This window comes from Euleptes europaea, chromosome 3, assembly GCF_029931775.1.
Source record: "Euleptes europaea isolate rEulEur1 chromosome 3, rEulEur1.hap1, whole genome shotgun sequence".
Lineage (NCBI taxonomy): Eukaryota > Metazoa > Chordata > Lepidosauria > Squamata > Sphaerodactylidae > Euleptes > Euleptes europaea.
This window is the reverse complement of record NC_079314.1, coordinates 93318229-93336366: the sequence shown is the minus strand read 5'-3', so window position 1 is coordinate 93336366 and position 18138 is coordinate 93318229. Positions and strand designations below refer to the sequence as shown.

The following is an 18138-nucleotide window of genomic DNA, read 5'->3' as shown; positions in this document are numbered from 1 at the left end:
CTGTGGCAGCTTTATTGAGAAGGGAAAGTGCATTCCTGAACAGAGTTACACCCTTCTAAATCCATTAGCTTTTAGGATCACCCTGCGTGTGACCTTGGGGTAGTCACTGTTCCTCAGCCTAACCCACCTCATAAGGTTGTTGTGAGGATAAAATGGTGAGACCATGTATACTGCCCTGAGCTTTTTGGTGGAAGAATGGGATATGAATGTGTGGAATGGAATGGACAACAGAGCTGTATGATGCGTTTAGAGATAACTAATGATTAGTCTGATCATGCTAACAGCAAGTCATGTGCTTTGCTTTCATGTAATATCTGGGTGGCATGATGGGGGGCTCGCGAGGGCATCTTTAATGACTGGGTGACTTGGAATGCACTGAAATTCACTTCGTGTTTATTTCAGGGAAACTCAGCCAGTTTTGTGAGAATACGCAACTGTCAGGTCATGGGGAGGGGCTGTGGCTCAGTGGTAGAGCATTTGTTTGGCATACAGAAGGTCCCAGGTTCAATCCCCGGCATCTCCAATTAAAGGGACTAGGCAAGTAGACCTCTGCCTGAGACCCTAGAGAGCCGCTTCCAGTAGACAATACTGACTTTGATGGACCAAGGGACTGATTCAGGGTAGGGCTGTGTGTGGGAGGGGCTGTGGCTCAGTGGTAGAGCATCTGCTTGGCATACAGAGGGTCCCAGGTTCAATCCCCGGCATCTCCAATTAAAGGGACTAGGCAAGTAGACCTCTGCCTGAGACCCTGGAGAGTCGCTTCCAGTAGACAATACTGACTTTGATGGACCAAGAGACTGATTCAGGGTAGGGCAGTTTGTGTGTGGGAGGCGCTGTGGCTCAGTGGTAGAGCATCTGCCTGGCATGCAGAAGGTCCCAGGTTCAATCCCAGGCATCTCCAGTTAAAGGGACTAGGCAAATAGACCTCTGCCTGAGACCCTGGAGAGCCGCTGCCAGTCTGAGTAGACAATCCTGACTTTGATGGACCAAGGGACTGATTCAGGGTAGGACAGCTTTGTGTGTGGGAGGGGCTGTGGCTCAGTGGTAGAGCATCTGCTTGGCATGCAGAAGGTCCCAGGTACAATCCCAGGCATCTCCAGTTAAAGGGACTAGGCAAATAGACCTCTGCCTGAGACCCTGGAGAGCCGCTGCCAGTCTGAGTAGACAATACTGACTTTGATGGACCAAGGGACCGATTCAGGGTAGGGCAGCTTTGTGTGTGGGAGGGGCTGTGGCTCAGTGGTAGAGCATCTGCTTGGCATGCAGAAGGTCCCATGTTCAATTCCCAGCATCTCCAGTTAAAGGGAATAGGCAAGTAGACCTCTGCCTGAGACCCTGGAGAGCCGCTGCCGGTCTGAGTAAACAATACTGACATTGCTGGACCAAGGGTCTGATTCAGTAGACGGCAGCTTCATGTGTTCATGTGTTCAGGTTTCTGTGTGTATTTCTGATTGTTGTGGTTGTACAAAAGTTTAAATAGTCACATATGCAATACTCAGGTCTGAGCCTCTGCCTTTTCCCCTGGTCTTCCTTTGCACCTTTCTCTGCTGATCACTGGGACTGCCGATGCCTCAATTCTGGCTCATGCCCCAGTCCACATGAGCAGCAGGTATATGGGATTGGTGAAGCACCTGGGGAGGCAGATTGGGGAAGAGACTAGTGAATCCTGCAATTCACTGAATGGCATGGATTTATTTTGCATGTGCAGGAAGTCTTAGCACTAAAAAAATAATATATATATTTTGTAAGTATTTATGCTTTTTTTAAAAAAAAATGTAAATGAATTACGTTTTTAAAACCCCAAGAAGATACGCACAACAGAAAACAAAGAGAGGCACAGAACAGCGTCTACGGCAGAATGTTTTAAGGCGGATTCACAGAAGAGTTCCACCCGGGTGTTCACATTTTGTCTCCTCCGGCATGTCGGTCCTCAGGGGAAATTAGTTTTGTCTAATGTCATCGGCTAGAAGCGAAGGGCACTCAACGGTGCTAGGCTCACACACTAAGCGGTTCAAAGGGGGGCGGGGAAAGAAGCTGTAGACTTACGGAGGAAATATTCTGCTGTGTCGGCTTCATACTCCGTGTCCTCGAGGAAGTGATCGATTTGCTTACACAGACCTTTAAAATTCCCTATAATACAAGAGAAGAGACAACAAATGAGAACGTCAGAAACCGAGCCCACAGCTTCCCTTCTGTAATTTTGGCTTCTTCTCAAAGGGTCTTTCCAGAGGAATTGTTTGTGGTTGAGTAATGAAATGCATTCTTCGTTTCTTGCAGGGGACCTAAAAACAGTTCTATTCCAGCCAGCACATCCCTTTGCCATTCAATCGACAATATTGTGTCGTTGCGGCATGCGATCCCACCCTCGGTTCCTTGTACAGTGCAATAGTCAACAGTGTGTGGAAAGCAATTGTGCTAGCAACCCATTACCTACTGACTTCCCTGTGTCAAGCAACACACAAAGGGTCCCTCTCCCCGCTTGTGTCATTTTGTGAGCTTTAAGACTCCATCTTTTTAAAAAGAATTCATTAGAGGTTGAGTGCTCCCTGCTGTACCATTCGAGCGTGGCATGGGGCACTCGTGCAACCATTTCAAACAAACAAACAAATGAAAAACCTTAGACTTTCCTGCAGAAATCCCCCTTTATCCAAAATGTTTTTTTCTTTTCTCCTTAAAAAAAAAGCTTTTAAAGAGCTTTGTGTACCCTGTCTCCAGTGCTGCAGTGCACATCTGCCCCGAAGGTTTAAAAAAAGAAAAGAAACCAGCTATAGCCATGCTATCGTCTTGGCAGTAAAACTGCCCTTTGCTCCATGACTTATGCGGATGGTCCCTCAAACTGGGTCCTGGTTAAGGCTGCTTTAATGGTAAGAATAAAAGGTTTATATTTTGGCGATCTGAAAAGGCCAGGAGTAATGCGCACCTTCATCCATCTCCACCCAAATCCATGCCGTAGTTTTACAAATTAATGATCTACATCTACTAAATGATTTACTTCCACAGTTACTGGATGACATGATATAAGCATTCATATGGGCAGATACATACACTCCATATTTATATACACAGCAACGAAGTGTATGGCAAACATTCAAATATCACAAGCTGTGCGCACCCTGGAAAAGGCTCTGATATTTGGTGTAGCAACCTGCTATATGGTTGCTGCATGAAAATGACAGAATTTCTGCACATGACAGATATGACTAAGTCAGTACATGATTGGCACCCATAATTACATCCCCACAAATATACTTCGTTCTTATATAACTCCAAGATGATGAAGGGAGTTTGTTTAAACCAGTCGCTTATCAGCTGTATGAATGAAAGGTATGGAGAGCATGTTCTCTTGGTATGGGCAACATTCAACTGAATCTAGAGTTGCTGTACCTCATGGGGGTATATTGGTGGGTCTTAGCGCTTCTCAGCACAACTCTGTCCATAAAATAAATAAGGTGCCAAAATGGCGTTCTTGTAATGACCATTTGATAAATATTACTACTACTGTTGCTGCCCTGACCTAAATGGCCCAGGCTAGCCTGATCCAATCAGATCTTGGAAGTAAGCAAGGACAGCTCTGCTTAGTAGCAGTTGGATGGGAGATCACCAAGGAAGTCCATGGTTGCTTTGCAAAGTAGGGTTGCCAGGACCCTCTTCACCACCGGCGGGAGGTTTTTGGGGCAGAGCCTGAGGAGGGCGGGGTTTGGGGAGGGGAGAGACTTCAACGCCATAGAGTCCAATGGCCAAAGCGGCCATTTTCTCCAGGTGAACGGATCTCTATCGGCTGGAGATCAGTTGTAATACCAGGAAATCTCCAGCTAGTACCTGGAGGTTGGCAACCTTAGTCAAGGATCACTTGAACAGGTCTCAGACTTGTGCTAACAGATGTGTAAAGCAGCAAGACCAAAGAACTAGGTTGGTACATTGTGGGAAGGAAAGTAAAGGCTTTCCAGACCACTCTGGGTAATCTTGAAAACTATTTACTGTCTCCAGTCTTCTGTCTCACATGTATCAGTATAAGTGCTGTGGCTTCTCCCAAAGAATTCTGGGAACTGAAGATTAGGAAAGGTGCTGAGATCTCTAGACCTCAATTCCTAAGCTTCCTTTGGGACAGGAATGACTGCCAAACAAGAGTATGCCTGTAGTGTAGACAAGGGCCTAACAAAGTTACTCTTCTGGAATTCAAGAGCTAAACTAAATTAGTTTAACACCTGAATAATTTTGAAGCCAGGGCTCATACTAGAAACGAGACAGTCCTTTAGGGCTGTGCGTCTGGATATTGGATCCAACCATAGCCAATTGTAAAGGTAACCCAACACAGCCTTTGAAATATTCTCAAAGATCAACACAGGTTTAACCCGCTCATATCAAAATAGCCCAAGACACAACCAGTCCAAGTTAAATTACTATATATTTCAGTTTGTGGGTTCAAAAGGAATACATCACTCCCCATAAATCTCTGTACAACCAACATATTGAAGATAGTACAGTGGCCCACCTAGGGTTGCCAGCTCCAGGTTGGAAAATACCTGGAGATTTGGGGGGTAGAGAAGGGCAAGGTTTGGGGAGAGGAGGGACTTCAGTGGGGTATAATGCCATAGAGTCCACCTTCAAAAGTGGCCGTTTTCTCCAGGTGAATTGATCACCTGGAAATCCCTAGTAATCGCAGGAGATCTCCAGGCACCACCTGGAGACTGGCAACCCACCGCATGGATAATTTCCTTCACGCTAGCCAAACATTTAAAAATATATATTGGCATGAAGAAAATTGCCTGGCCTGAGCAATGGGCAGCATCTAGGGCTGCCAGCCTCTAGGCGAGGCCAGGAGATCTCCTAGAATTATAACTCTATGGTATTATACCCCACTCAGATCCTTCCCCTCCCCAGGCTCCACCCCAAAATAGCCAGGAATTTCCCAACCCAGAGCTGGCAACCCTAGCAGTAGCAGCAAATAAATACTTTGCCTCATGTAGCAATCTAAAGCAGCCTCCAGGTGTCAGCTATTCTATATGCACCTGCCCATACTTGTATTCCGAGGAGGCTGGCAGCCATTTGGTGGACCTGACAATTGAGAACACCGGTGACTGAAGTATTCAGCTTATGCCTCACTGGCCAAACAATAAACGGCTGTTTAAAGGGTATGTGGCATCAACACTGAATCATGGTGCTGAAACCTAAGTCAACTTCCTTTGCATCCCCTGACTCAGCTCCATTATACTTTTTAGCGCCGGTTGAGGCAAAAGTTGGCAACTCATGTGGAAAGATTACCCCCTGCTTGTTCACATCCTGTGTGTGTGTGTGTGTGTGTGTGTGTAAAGTGCCTTCAAGTCGCAGCTGACTTATGGCGACCCCTTTTTGGGGTTTTCATGGCAAGAGACTAACAGAGGTGGTTTGCCAGTGCCTTCCTCTGCACAGCAACCCTGGACTTCCTTGGGGGTCTCCCATCCCAATACCAACCAGGGCTGACCCTGCTTAGCGCTTCTGAGATCTGACGAGATCAGGCTAGCCTGCACCATCCAGGTCAGGGCGTTCATATCCTACTTTGCCCTATACTTTCCTCCTGTATCATCCATATGCAACAGGCTATACAACGAGTGCCAGTCTTTACAATGATCCAAGATTCCTTTCTGGTTTTGCTATGAGATGTTAAAAACAGCTGTCCATCTGGAATGTCTTTCCTTCGGGACAAGGAGGCCGATTGCTATTAGAAATGAAGGCGTAAAAGGAGACAGTGTGCAGTAACATGTACGGCCTTGGACTAATGCTGAGGAGACCCTGGTCTAAATCATTACTTTACCATGAAGCTCACTGGGTGACCTTGGGCCAGACTCGCTCTATCAGAACCCATCTCTCAGAGTAGTTATGGTGAGGATAAAATGGAGGAGAGAGCAATGAATTCTGCCCTGAGCTCCTTAGAGGAAGATGAGGTAAGGATGTGATAGACAAGAGTGCCAGGTTCCACTCAGAGCCGTATGCCTGGGAGGGCGAGAAACCTATTTTCACCTTTCAGCAACATTCAGGCATCAGTGATCAGGTTCAGATTAGGCACCAGTAGCAGTTGGGTGCCTCAATTTTGGTGTTCCTTTCTCCATGTACATGTAAATCAGTTGTAGCATTTAAGATAGAAATTGCTTGCAGCTGTGGACGTATCTCTGCATCCCCCTGTGGGCTATTGCTGCTATGAGATTAGGGTGGCCAACCTCCCGGTGGGGCCTGGAGTCCTCCTGAAAATACAACTGGTCTCCAGTGATCAGGTCCCCTGGAGGAAATGGCACCTTTAGAAGGTGGAGTATATAGAATTATATCTCTGCTGAGCTTCCTTCCCTCTTCAGATTCCCCCTTCCCCAGGCACCAACCCCAAATCTTCAGGAATATGCCAAGCTAGGGTTCACAACTGGGTTTGCCAACCTCCAGGTACTAGCTGGAGATCTCCTGCTATTACAACTGATCTCCAGCCAATAGAGAACAGTTCACCTGGACAAAATGGCCGCTTTGGCAATTGGACTCTATGGCATTGAAGTCCCTCCTCTCCCAAACCCCACCCTCCTCAGGCTCCATTCCAGAAATCTCCCACCAGTGGCGAAGAGGGACCTGGCAACCCTATTCACAACTCTATATGGTATCTGCTCAGCCTTCCTTCTCTACTGGAAATATGGAACTATCTATGAAGTCAGAGTACTAGTTAATCTAGCCCAGGTAGGGTTGCCAGGTCCCTCTTCGCCACCGGTGGGAGGTTTTTGGGGCGGAGCCTGAGGAGGGCGGGGTTTGGGGAGGGGAGGGACTTCAATGCCATAGAGTCCAATTGCCAAAGCGGCCATTTTCTCCAGGTGAACTGATCTCTATCGGCTGGAGATCCGTTGTAATAGCAGGAGTTCTCCAGCTAGTACCTGGAGGTTGGCAGCCCTAGCATCCATCCACACTAGCAGCATTTCTTCAGGGCTCTCTGACAGACAGCTTTTCATTTAACCTGAACACTTTTTAAACTGAGGATAGACTGGCCTGGGGAACTTTGGTATGCAAAGTATGCCCTCTACTCACTTCTTTAATGAGGAGGCCAGAGCTTGAATGTTGACAAACTCTTACCCAAAGAAAGCGTGCAGGCAGCTGAGCAGATGTCCCAGCTGAAATTAGATTGGTTTATGGTGTTCCAGTCCTGTCAGGAACTAAAAGGGAGACAGACACCTGTCTACAAGATAAATCGTTACATAACCCTCTGAAAACAGGCCCTTGGGTCATGGGGCTAAGCAGGAAGATCTCAGTCGTAATTGTGTTGTATCGAAACTATGTCTGGGAACAGAAATGCCAAGTAAGAGGAAAAAATAATGTCCTGGGAAGATAATCTCCAGATGATTTAACTAGGGTTTTGGAAAAGCAAGAGAGAGCCCCATATGGGCCTGGCCCTCTGCCTGAGTTTATCAACATTCATTAAAAAAAGAGAGAGTAAGTTCCTAGCCTTTTTATTTGGGGTAATATAAGGCAAAGTGTGCAAACAGTACTGTATCCAATTGCCAGCTTGTTCCTGCTTGCAGCTGTTCCAGCCAATGATTGCAAAGGCATTGGATAACTGGCAAACGCTAGGCTGCTCTCTTAAGTTGTTTAACATGAACATTTTTACTGTAGTAAAATGTAATACATTAAGGCTGCAATCTTAAGAGCACTTTCTTGGGAGTAAGTCCCCTTGGACAAGGTAGGAATTACTTCTGTGTAGACCTGCTTAGGATTGCTCCATAAACTTGCAAAAATATTCAAGTTACTTATGTAATTATTTTGCAGTGATTTCCCAGCCCCCTTACCACAAATGTTCCAGCTACAAGCCTGATGAGAGCTGCAACAAGCCGAGGTTTTTGCCACTCATTGCTAGCACTTGCTCACTTTCACCGCAAGTGGTATATTGTATTCATTCATTATATTTATAGTCTGCCTTTTCCCCTGTGGAACTCAAAGCAGCTTACATGGGCTCCCGGGAGGTCTCCTGGCCAGGCACCGGCCCAGCTTCAAATCTGCTTAACTTCAGCACAGTTGTTGGAATTGTAAGCCTTCAAGATCATACCCTCTGTTAGAAGTACTGCCAGAACTCTATGGGTGGGATTACAGAAGCATCTGCATCACTAGACTACTCAGCATGAGCAAGTGGCAGCTGAACAGGATCAAAATGTAACAGGCAAGAGGTGATTTCACACACCAGGACACTTTTGCACTGCTCAGTCATTCCTTTCCTGCAATCAGGTGTGAGCAAAATTGAAACCGGAGTTCCACCTGGCACTTAATCTATGGATGTACGGGTGTGTGTTAAGTGCTGTCAAGTCGCTTCCGACTCATGGCGACCCTATGAATCAAAGTCCTCCAAAATGTCCTATCTTTTGACAGCCTTGCTCAGATCTTGCAAACTGAGCAAGTGGATGTATGCCTCACAATATATCTGATGCCCATCCCCTGGGCAGGATCCTACTTCTGCTTCACCCTGTAATTCCCCCCCTTTTCATTTGTGTTATAGTCTAATTAATTCTTCCTGTTCTCTGATGGCTGTGGCATTCATGAATCAATAATTATCAGTTTTTGTTTTGTTCTGTGTTACGTTTTGCAGACAAAGCCACTGCGCATTTTAATTTATGATTCTAATAGCGCAATTAAAAAACTACAATAAATAAATAATAACAAGCACAGCTTTGGCTACCAAGTAAGAAGCAGTACTAAATCCCCACCATAGCAACCCCCCCCCCCCAAGATCTGGTAATTAACTTTTGGTTAAGAAATGCCATGTCCAACTGCGAGAGAACAGGAAATAATGCTGGAAGCAGAAACAAAGGAGGAAATGTAAAGGGGGCAGTATCCCTAATAATAGTTCTTTTGGTTGGCTAGCCTTGCTCTGCAACTATATTTCAAGGGGTTGTAGCGTGGTGTAGTGGTTAAGAGCGGTGGTTTGGAGCCTACCATATAGGGTTGTGAATAGGGTTGCCAGGTCCCTCTTCAATTATCCTACTTGCAACATCGACTCGATGTGGAGAAGAAGTAGCTAACTGAAAGTTCCCACCATTGAAGCTATGGGAGATTTTTTGCAAAGCTCCTGTGGGGGCATTTTTGAAGGTAGAATTCCCAAATTTTCAGGGAAGCTTGAAGGGACTCTCATTGCACGAACACCAAAATTTGGTGAAGATTTGGTCAGGGGGTCCGGTTTTATGGGGTTGCCCCTTCCTCCATAGAAAAGCATAGCTGTCTAGGTGAGGACCAGAGAATCTGATGAGCGTTTGTATGGGGGGATGACCCCTTCCTGACCCCATAACTTCAGATCCCCTGATCCAAACTTCATCAAACTTGGGGGTTCTTGCAAGGAGAGACCCTTGCAGCCGCACTGTGAATTTGAGGGCTCTACCTGCAAAAATGCCCCTCCAGGAGCCACAAAAAGCCTGGGGAAAGCTGAACCCAAAAAAGTCGAATATTTATCCAGCTTTTTCAGGGATTGCAAATTTGGGTTCGGCTTTCTCTCCAGGTTGAGGCATTCAGTAAACCCGAACCTGAAATTTACCGAAATGGCTTTTTTTCAAGGTTTTTTGGTTCGGGTATACCAATACGCACAGCCCTAGTTGCCAATGATATCCGCTGGCTTATCCACTGAAACTATGAATGAATAATGTTAATTCTAAACTAAATGACTAGCATGGGAGCAACTTGAAACCAACGAAGAAAAAGAAGGAATGAATCAGTAGGTATTACAAGTCAATAATGAAAATGTACGAGAAAAGACTGAGATGATGATACAATAATAAACATAATAATAAAGATAACAGAATGCAGATAGCCATTGTATGCTAACAGATAACATACAGTTCAAAGTCTACAACTGCTATAGACAAGGGCTGAGGTTCTGAAGAATGTTGGAAGAAAGTCTGTAGGATTTCATTGTGTAACCTACAAAAACAGGGCTTTGGTTTCTGTTTTGAACTCATGTGGATTTTCTTCCAGCAGTCTTCATACTCTTCGTTCTTGCCTATAGTGGTTGTAGAATTTGAACTGTATCTCATCTACTCCCTTGAGTAAATCATAAGGAAGGCCCTGACAAGGTAGTTATTAAGTTCTACTTTCCCCAAGGGTAGAGCTGTTAGCCTATTCCTTAGAAATTCTGGCAGGGTTTTCCATTATCTATTATATTCTAACCTTACTTATTGGGTAATGTTGCTGCAGGCTGACAAATATAAAAAGCCAGTCTTCCTCTAAACATGGCCACTGCTCCTTTTGTGTACAAGCCACTCACAAAATTAACTGTTAAAACAAGGGAAGGTTTAATTTAATCCTAAAAACAGGGCAAGTCACAATTTTCCGAAATAAATTAAGAAATGTTTGTTATCTAATTGGGGTTTTGTAATACTTTTACAGTCTGATCCTATACATACTACTTAGGAAACCTTTGAGAGGCAGGCTATGTGTGTGTTAAGTGCCGTCAAGTCACTTCTGACTCATGGTGACCCTATGAGTCTTACTTTACTTTAATGATACTGCTCATGTAGCCAATTCAGACTTGAACAGTGTCCACCCTATGAATCAATGTCCTCTAAAACATCCTGTCATTAACAGCCTTACTCAGGTCTTACAAACTCAGGGCCGTGGTGTCCTTCAACTTTTCCTAGCATTATTGTATTTTCCAGTAAGTCTTGTTTTCTCATAAAGTGATCAAAATACGATAGCTAGGGTTGCCAACCTCTAGGTACTAGCTCGAGATCTCCTGCTATTACAACTGATCTCCAACTCATAGAGATCAGTTCACCTGGAGAAAATGGCTGCTTCGGCCATTGGACTGTATGGTATTGAAGTCCCTCCCCTCCCCAAACCCCGCCCTTTTCAGGCTCCACCCCAAAAACCTCCTGCCAGTGGCGAAGAGGGACCTGGCAACCCTAACGATAGCCTCAGTTTAGTCGTTTTAGCTTCTAAGGACAGTACAGGAAGCCTCACACAAGTCATTCTGAGCTTTCCAAAGGAAGAGTAGGATAAATGACAAGTAAAAAATTAGAATGGGGAAAATAGGAAAAGAACATACATATTACTTTACATCAGTAGAGAATAACAAAACACTTTATTTAGTGGACTCACTTCCAAGCACAGACCAAATTAGATGTGATTGTGGTACATCTGTGTATTTAAGATCAACCCTAACCAGAAACAGAGGCTGAGGGGGTAAAAACAAGCCTGTAGTAAGAAAGAGCCCTAACCAGGATGGCCCAGGCTAGCCTGATCTCGTCAGATCTCAGAAGCTAAGCAGGGCCAGCCCTGGTTAGTATTGAATGGGAGACCACCAAGGAATACCAGGGTTGCTGTGCAGAGGAAGGACCTCTGTTAGTCTCTTGCCATGAAAACACCAAAAGGGGTCGCCATAAGTTGGCTGTGACTTGACAGCACTTTACACACACACAGTAAGAAAGAGGCTGATGTAGGATTGCCAACCTCCAGGTAGCGGCTGGAGATCTCCCAAACTTACAACTGATTTCTAGGCGAAATAGATTATTTATATGTTTAAAACATTTATTCCACTTCTGGAGAAAATAGCTGCTATGGAAGGTGGATTGTATCATATGGCTTTATACCTACTGAGGTCCCAGCCCTCCCTAAAGCCCACCCTCCCAGGCTCCACACTCAAACCTCCAGGTATAGCCACACTTGGAGTTGGCAACCCTAGGATGTGATACCTCCAATCTTCTGCTTTGAGCCCCCTGAGAGGGGGGACAAAACCATTATGACACTGAAGTTATTTTCAGCCCATGAAGGCTACATGGTTGTGGATTGAGGAACTCTCTCCAACATGCAGCTCACTCTATGCACTCTCCCCCTGCCCCAAGTATGTTTCTTTTCACCCAGGCTGGTTCTGGATAACAGGCAGGGTACAGGCTTCAAGGAGGTAAGCTTCAGGCAGAGGAGGAGAATTTAGTACATATGAACACATGAAGCTGCCTTATACTGTCTCAGACCATTGGTCCCTCAAGGTCAGTGGTGTCTACTCAGCATGGAAGTGGCTCACCAGGGATTCAGACCGAGGTCTTTCACATCACCTCCTACTTGATCCTTTTAACTGACATGCCAGGGATTGAGCCTGGGACCTATTGCTTGGCAAGCAGCCATGGCCCCTCCTCATTCACATGTCCTTTTTGCTCTTCGAAAAGGTGCCTCTGTTTGATTGTGTACGTCAGGGGTGGGGAACCTTTTTCCTGCCAAGGGCCATTTGCATATTTATAACATCATTCGGGGGCCATACCAGGTGTAGATCTCCCAGTGGGGGAGGAGAGGCTAGGGTTGCCAGGTCTCTGGCCACCACCTGGAGGTTGGCAACCCCAGGGGATGCCACGCAGAGAAGGCCTGGAGGGCTCTCCTGGTCCTCCCCCCTCCCAGGCGGGAGGGCAGCCAGTGGTGGGCCCAAGCAAACGAGGCGCCAGGGAGGCGCAGCCCGCGGTCAATCGGCAAGGGAGGAAGGAAGGAAAATAGAGAAAGAGGAAAAGGGAGAGAGGGTGAAAGAAATGGAAAGAGGGGGAGAAAGAAAAGGACAGAGGGAGACAGACAAAGAAAGAGACAGAAAGAGAGGGAGAGAGAAAACCCTTCCCCCCCACACACACTCTCTGGCCCCACGCGACCTGGCCCCAGGCTCCATGCCCTCCCCTCCCCAGAGTCCACAAAAGGCCCCCTGAAACCCGATTGGCTCCTGAGCACATGCTCTGCCACCGGGAACCACGGGCCTCTTCCCCCCCCTCTTGCTGCTCAACAGCCGACAGACAGCAAGAGGGGCTTACAGTGTGCCCCAGCGTTCCTGCACGCTGCGGTTATAGGGGGAAGAGGAGGAGGCGAAAGGAGGTCCAAAGGGCGCTGCAGCAACCCTACAAGCCGTGGCCCCAGGAACACCTTCAGGGAGGGCCGCCCTATGCCGTGCCTCCACGGCGGGGCCGCGGAGCTCCCGAGGGCCACAAAAAATGTCCTCGGGGGCCGCATACGGCCCCTGGGCCTGAGGTTCCCCATCCCTGGTGTACGTGATTAGGAAAGATCCAGATTCAAAAACATGGTGTAGTGTTCAGGGTCCCCCATGCCCCTGCCCTCAGCCTCTCTCTTATAGAATCATAGAGTTGGAAGGGGCCATAGAGGCCATCTAGTCCATCTCCCTGCTCAATGCAGAATCAGTCTAGAGCATCGTTGACCAGTGCTTGTCCAGCCTCGGCTTAAAGACTATCAGTGATGATTCCACTGTCGAACAACTCTTATTGTAAAACATTTTTCCCTAATATCCAGCCGGTACCTTTCCTCCCACAATTTAAACCCATTATTGTGAGTCCTATCCTCTGCTGCCAACAGGAACAGCTCCTTGCACTCCTCTAACTGACACCCTTCAAATACTTAAAGAGATCAATCATGTCCCCCCTCAACCTCCTCTTCTCTAGACTAAACATTCCCAAATCCCTCAGCTTTTTCTCATAGGGCTTGATCTCCAGGCCCCTGGTCATCCTCGTCGCTCTCCTCTGCACACGCTCAATTCTTTTTTATATATATATAAATTTTTATTATTTTTACAATAAGAAAAAACAAAACAAATTATAAAAAACAAAGAAAAAAAAAACAAAAAGAGCACTTATACATCATTCAAAATTACCCCATACCATGTGAATTATAAAATACACAGTGCTCTAATACCCACCACCTACCTTAACGGTGTGTCCCACCACCAATAGACTTCCGGAGAAGTGTTTTGACAGCATTTAAAATTATCTTATACTATTATTACTAGCATCCGCTCGATTCTGTCCACATCTTTTTTGAAGTGAGGCCTCCAGAACTGCACACTCCAGGTGCGGCCTAACCAAATGCAGTGTACAGTGGAACTATAACATCTTGTGATTTGGATGTTATGCCTCTGTTGATGCACCCCAAGATCGCATTAGCTTTTTTTGTCGCTGCATCACACTGGCTGCTCATATTTAACTTAAGGTCCACCCGTACCCTAAGATCCTGTTCAGACACACTGCTGCCCAGTGGGTTGGGAAATCCTGGAGATTTTGGGGGCAGAGCCTGGGGAGGGGAGGGTTTAGAGACAGGAGCTACCTCAATAGGATATAATGGATTGAGTCCACCCTCCAAAGCAACCCTAAGGCTGGCATCCCTACTGAAATGCCAGTAGCTGTTGGCAGTGACTGAAGTGGGCCCTTACTGCATTCCTGCAGTGCAGCATCCCTTCTCCTCGCTGCTGCTGTCCTGGCTGGCTTGGCAGATAGTGGGTGTGGGTGTGGTTGAGTTCGGACCTTAAAAGGCCCGTACTGGGTTACTGCTGCTGCAGCAGTTCTCTTTGTTGCCACTGTCCTGGTGGGCTTCCCTGTTGCTGGCAGCCTGGCACTGGAGGTACCCAAGTGGAACTCCTATGACTCTTGGGTAGGGTTGCCAACCTCCAGGTGGTGGCTCCACGTGGAGATCTCCTGGGATTACCACTGATCTCCAGCCAGCAGAGATCAGTTCACCTGGAGAAAATGGCTGCCTTGGAATGTGGACTCTATGGCATTATACCCCAAATCCTACCCTCCTCAGGCTCCGCCCCCCAAATCTCTAGGTATTTCCCAACCTGGAGCTGGCAACCCTACCTCTGGGTAAGTCCTGAGGCAGCCTGCTCCCAGACACATGAATTTGTTGCCATCAAGTCTACTCCAATTAAATAGGGTTTCTCAGTTCATGAGAGGCAGTTTATGAGAGGGAGGGCATCTTGGCCATCTTCTGGGCATGGAGTAGAGTCCACTGGGTGTGTGTGGGGGAGGTAGTTGTGAAATTCCTGCATTGGGCAGGGGGTTGGACAAGATGACTCTGGTGGTCCCTTCAAATTCTATGATTCGCTTATCATATAGCATAATTACATTTTTCCTTTTTAGCTTTCATCTCACCATTATATGCACCACTCTGGGCTCCACTGATGGTACCCTGTTTCTTTATTTTCAAGGTGGCCAGAACTGAATAACACAGAGGGAACTGCACACAGGTATAAAAAAAGTAATGGACTAGAGTTACGATGCCCCTGCCGGTATTCAGGGTAGTATACACCTCTGGAGATTTATTTATACACTTTTGATTGAATTTGGAGTTGAATGTGACTGAAGTTGTCTGAGTTTAATTCTGGTTCTAGTCAATAAAAGTCTGGAAACATATTTGACCCACTCAGACCACTAAATTCAGTTCAGGTCCATGTGAAAAAAAATGTTAAATTAACTCTGGCACACTAACTAGTTTTGCAGATTGAATAAGGATATTGGCATATTGAATAAGGAAATGAACATTAAAATTAGGATATAGTATCTCAAAATATTAAACAGCTAAAAACAATCTAATGAAAATCTGGAATGGGAACATAGGAAGATAACACTGAAGGAAATGGATAGGGTGATTGTGGGAAATGGTGGAAAATTCTATAGTCAAAAAGTTATAAATTGATTACCTTTTTCACTTACACCCTCTTTATCCCCACGCCATCAGATTCTCTCCGTTGGAGCTAAGTCAGGATCTGTGCAACAGAAGTGTCCATCCTTCAGTGCTAGAGATCCTAAAGATCTATACACCACCAATGCTGCAAATGTGCCAACATGCACTAAGCAATAGAGCCCCTGGACCTTCTGTAGTTGTGTAGAAAAGGAAATTTTAATAAGTGTAGCTCCTCCATGATAGGCTGCACCAGCGAAAATTTCTCTTCCCACACACCAAAGTTACAGGAACAGTGTGGCTTTTTTGTGGCTTGTCACTCTGCACTTTTAAATACAGTTATGCCTATTCTGGCCTCTAGGCCAAAGGTCAGAAAACAACTTTAGCACCTACTTTAGTAGCAAATGAGAATGACTGAATACAATGTCAGAGGAGCACACTCTGGTGTATAGAAAAGCTGTCCTTTCTGTCTGGTTCCACTAGGTTGTTCCAGGGCATTTGAGGACCAAGGGACTTTCTTCCAGCCCACTGTTCATCCTTCCTACTCCACCCCCCCATCTCATTCACATGGGAGGATTCTACATACATTCCTTGGTCCACCCCTCCCACATTACTGGACAGCTTTTTGCCCTTGTTTTAAAAGCCAGAAGTTGCTATATCACTGTAACGTTATAATGCTATAGTGGTACAGTAACTGCCTGTTTTTCAAGCCAGCGAAAAGCCCTCTAGCGGTCCAGGGAGGATGGGAATGGCAGTTGTGAGGAAATGGTGGCAGCAAAATGGTGCTGATGTGGGCTGAGGATTTGAAAATGCGCACCTTCCCATTCACACAGCGTGCAAACCCACTTGGACTGTGATCTGTTAGGAAAGACTGTATCAAAGCAGGGCAAATCCTGGAAACTGGATGACTGGAAGATGACATCAACACATGGATGCTCTGTTAATAATAATTTTAAAAAACCCACTCCAGCTAGAGAGCCTAGGCAAAGCAAAGAATCTGCATGGTAGCACATGAACACATGAAGCTGCCTTATACTGAATCAGACCCTTAGTCCATCAAAGTCAGTATCAAAGTCATCAAAGTCACCAGCAGCAGCCCTCCAGGGTCTCAGGCAGAGGTCTTTCACATCACCTACTTGCCTAATCCCTTTAACTGGAGATGCCAGGGATTGAACCTGGGACTTTCTGCATGCCAAGCAGATGCTCTACCACTGAAGCATGGCCCTTCCCCAAGCCTAGTCTTGAGGACAGCAGAGTATCAATACCAAAGGAAATTCAAAATGCATAAAATTATCTTGGATGTTGGATCAATTTGCTCATGGTTCTATATTTGGGGCCATTATTCCTGCATCAGAGCAACATTTCTGAACAATACTTCAGGCAAAAATCAGTTCAGGTTTCTCTCTCTTATGGCTTCCTCCAAAGAATTCTGGGAATTGTAAGCTTGGCAAAAGGTGCTGAGAATACCTTGTTGGAGATCTCTAGGCCCAATTATAGAACTAGAGTTCACAGGTTCTCTGGGTTGAGGGAATGACTGTTAAACCAATTTGGGCCAATTTACACGTTACAAAGCCCTGGAGTTTTGTTGGGCAATGGCACAATAAATCACATTACTCTTGGGGCTGCAAGTAGGTTTTGCAAAGGAGCCAATTGTGGCTCCGTGAGGCAGTTTAAGGAGAAAACAGTATGGAAGGGAATGCTGCAGCCGCTTCTGCCTGTGCACCCCAGTTGCAAGGAGAAAAGAGCATGTGGAGGGTGCAGAACTCTCAATGAATGCTTGCTTTAAAGTCCTCATGTCATCACTCAACAATCATGAGGACTCTGTAATGTGTACATTGGCACATTAGTCATTTTCTCTGTCACTGCCATCATTCATTCAATCCTGAGAATCCAGACTGTGTGTGTGTTAAGTGCCATCAAGTTGCTTCGACTCATGGCGACCCTATGAATCAATGTCCTCCAAAACATCCTATCTTTAACAAACTGAGGACTGTGGTTTCCTTTATGCAGTCAATCCATCTCTTGTTGGGTCTTCCTCTTTTCCTGCTGCCTTCATCTTTTCCTAGCACGATTGTCTTTTCCAGTGACTCTTGTTTTCTCATAATGTGACCAAAGTATGACAGCCTCAGTTTAGTCATTTTAGCTTCTGGGGTCAGTTCCAGCTTGATTTTATCTCTAACCCAATGATTTGTTTTTTTGGCAGTCCACAGTCATTACAAACCTGTTGCATTCCAATGTATATAAGTTGGTTTATTAAAATAAAGTAATGCATTTATTAAAACCCTGGACTCATGGGTTTCTGAGGTGCCTTCCACCTTGTAATAAAACTATTATCTTGTTAAATCTTTATAACAAAAAAAGTAACTAGCTGTAAAAACAAATCAGCGTCAACAATAAAGCAGCAAAAGCAAAACACTATATTTTAAAATGGTTTAGTCATCTAAAAATTAGTTGCAGAAAAATAACATTTTTCAAAATTCCAGAACAGCCATTTCAAGGAAAGAAAAAACAACAACAAGTAAATGTTTGGGGAAAGAGAAAAGTTGTCACTCCACACTGGAAGCTAGAAGAAGTAGAAGAGTTGGTTTTTATATGCTGACTTTATCACTTAAGAGAGACTCAAACTGGCTTTCAATCACCTTCCCTTCCCCTCCCCTCGACAGACACCCAGTGAGGTAGATGGGGCTGAGAGAGCTCAGCTCACCCAGCTGGCTTCGTGTGTAGGAA

The 18138-nt window shown here is 45.7% G+C and overlaps 1 protein-coding gene across 2 annotated transcripts in view; it reads right to left on the bottom strand.

The window, feature by feature from the left end:
• CACNG2 (calcium voltage-gated channel auxiliary subunit gamma 2) overlaps positions 1–18138 on the bottom strand; it is a 152100-nt gene that overhangs the window by 24272 nt on the left and 109690 nt on the right. For both annotated transcript variants that reach the window (XM_056847378.1, XM_056847381.1), the window contains exon 2: positions 2047–2130. In XM_056847378.1, coding sequence (XP_056703356.1) covers positions 2047–2130 — 84 coding nt within the window. The remainder of the gene's footprint in view (positions 1–2046; positions 2131–18138) is intronic.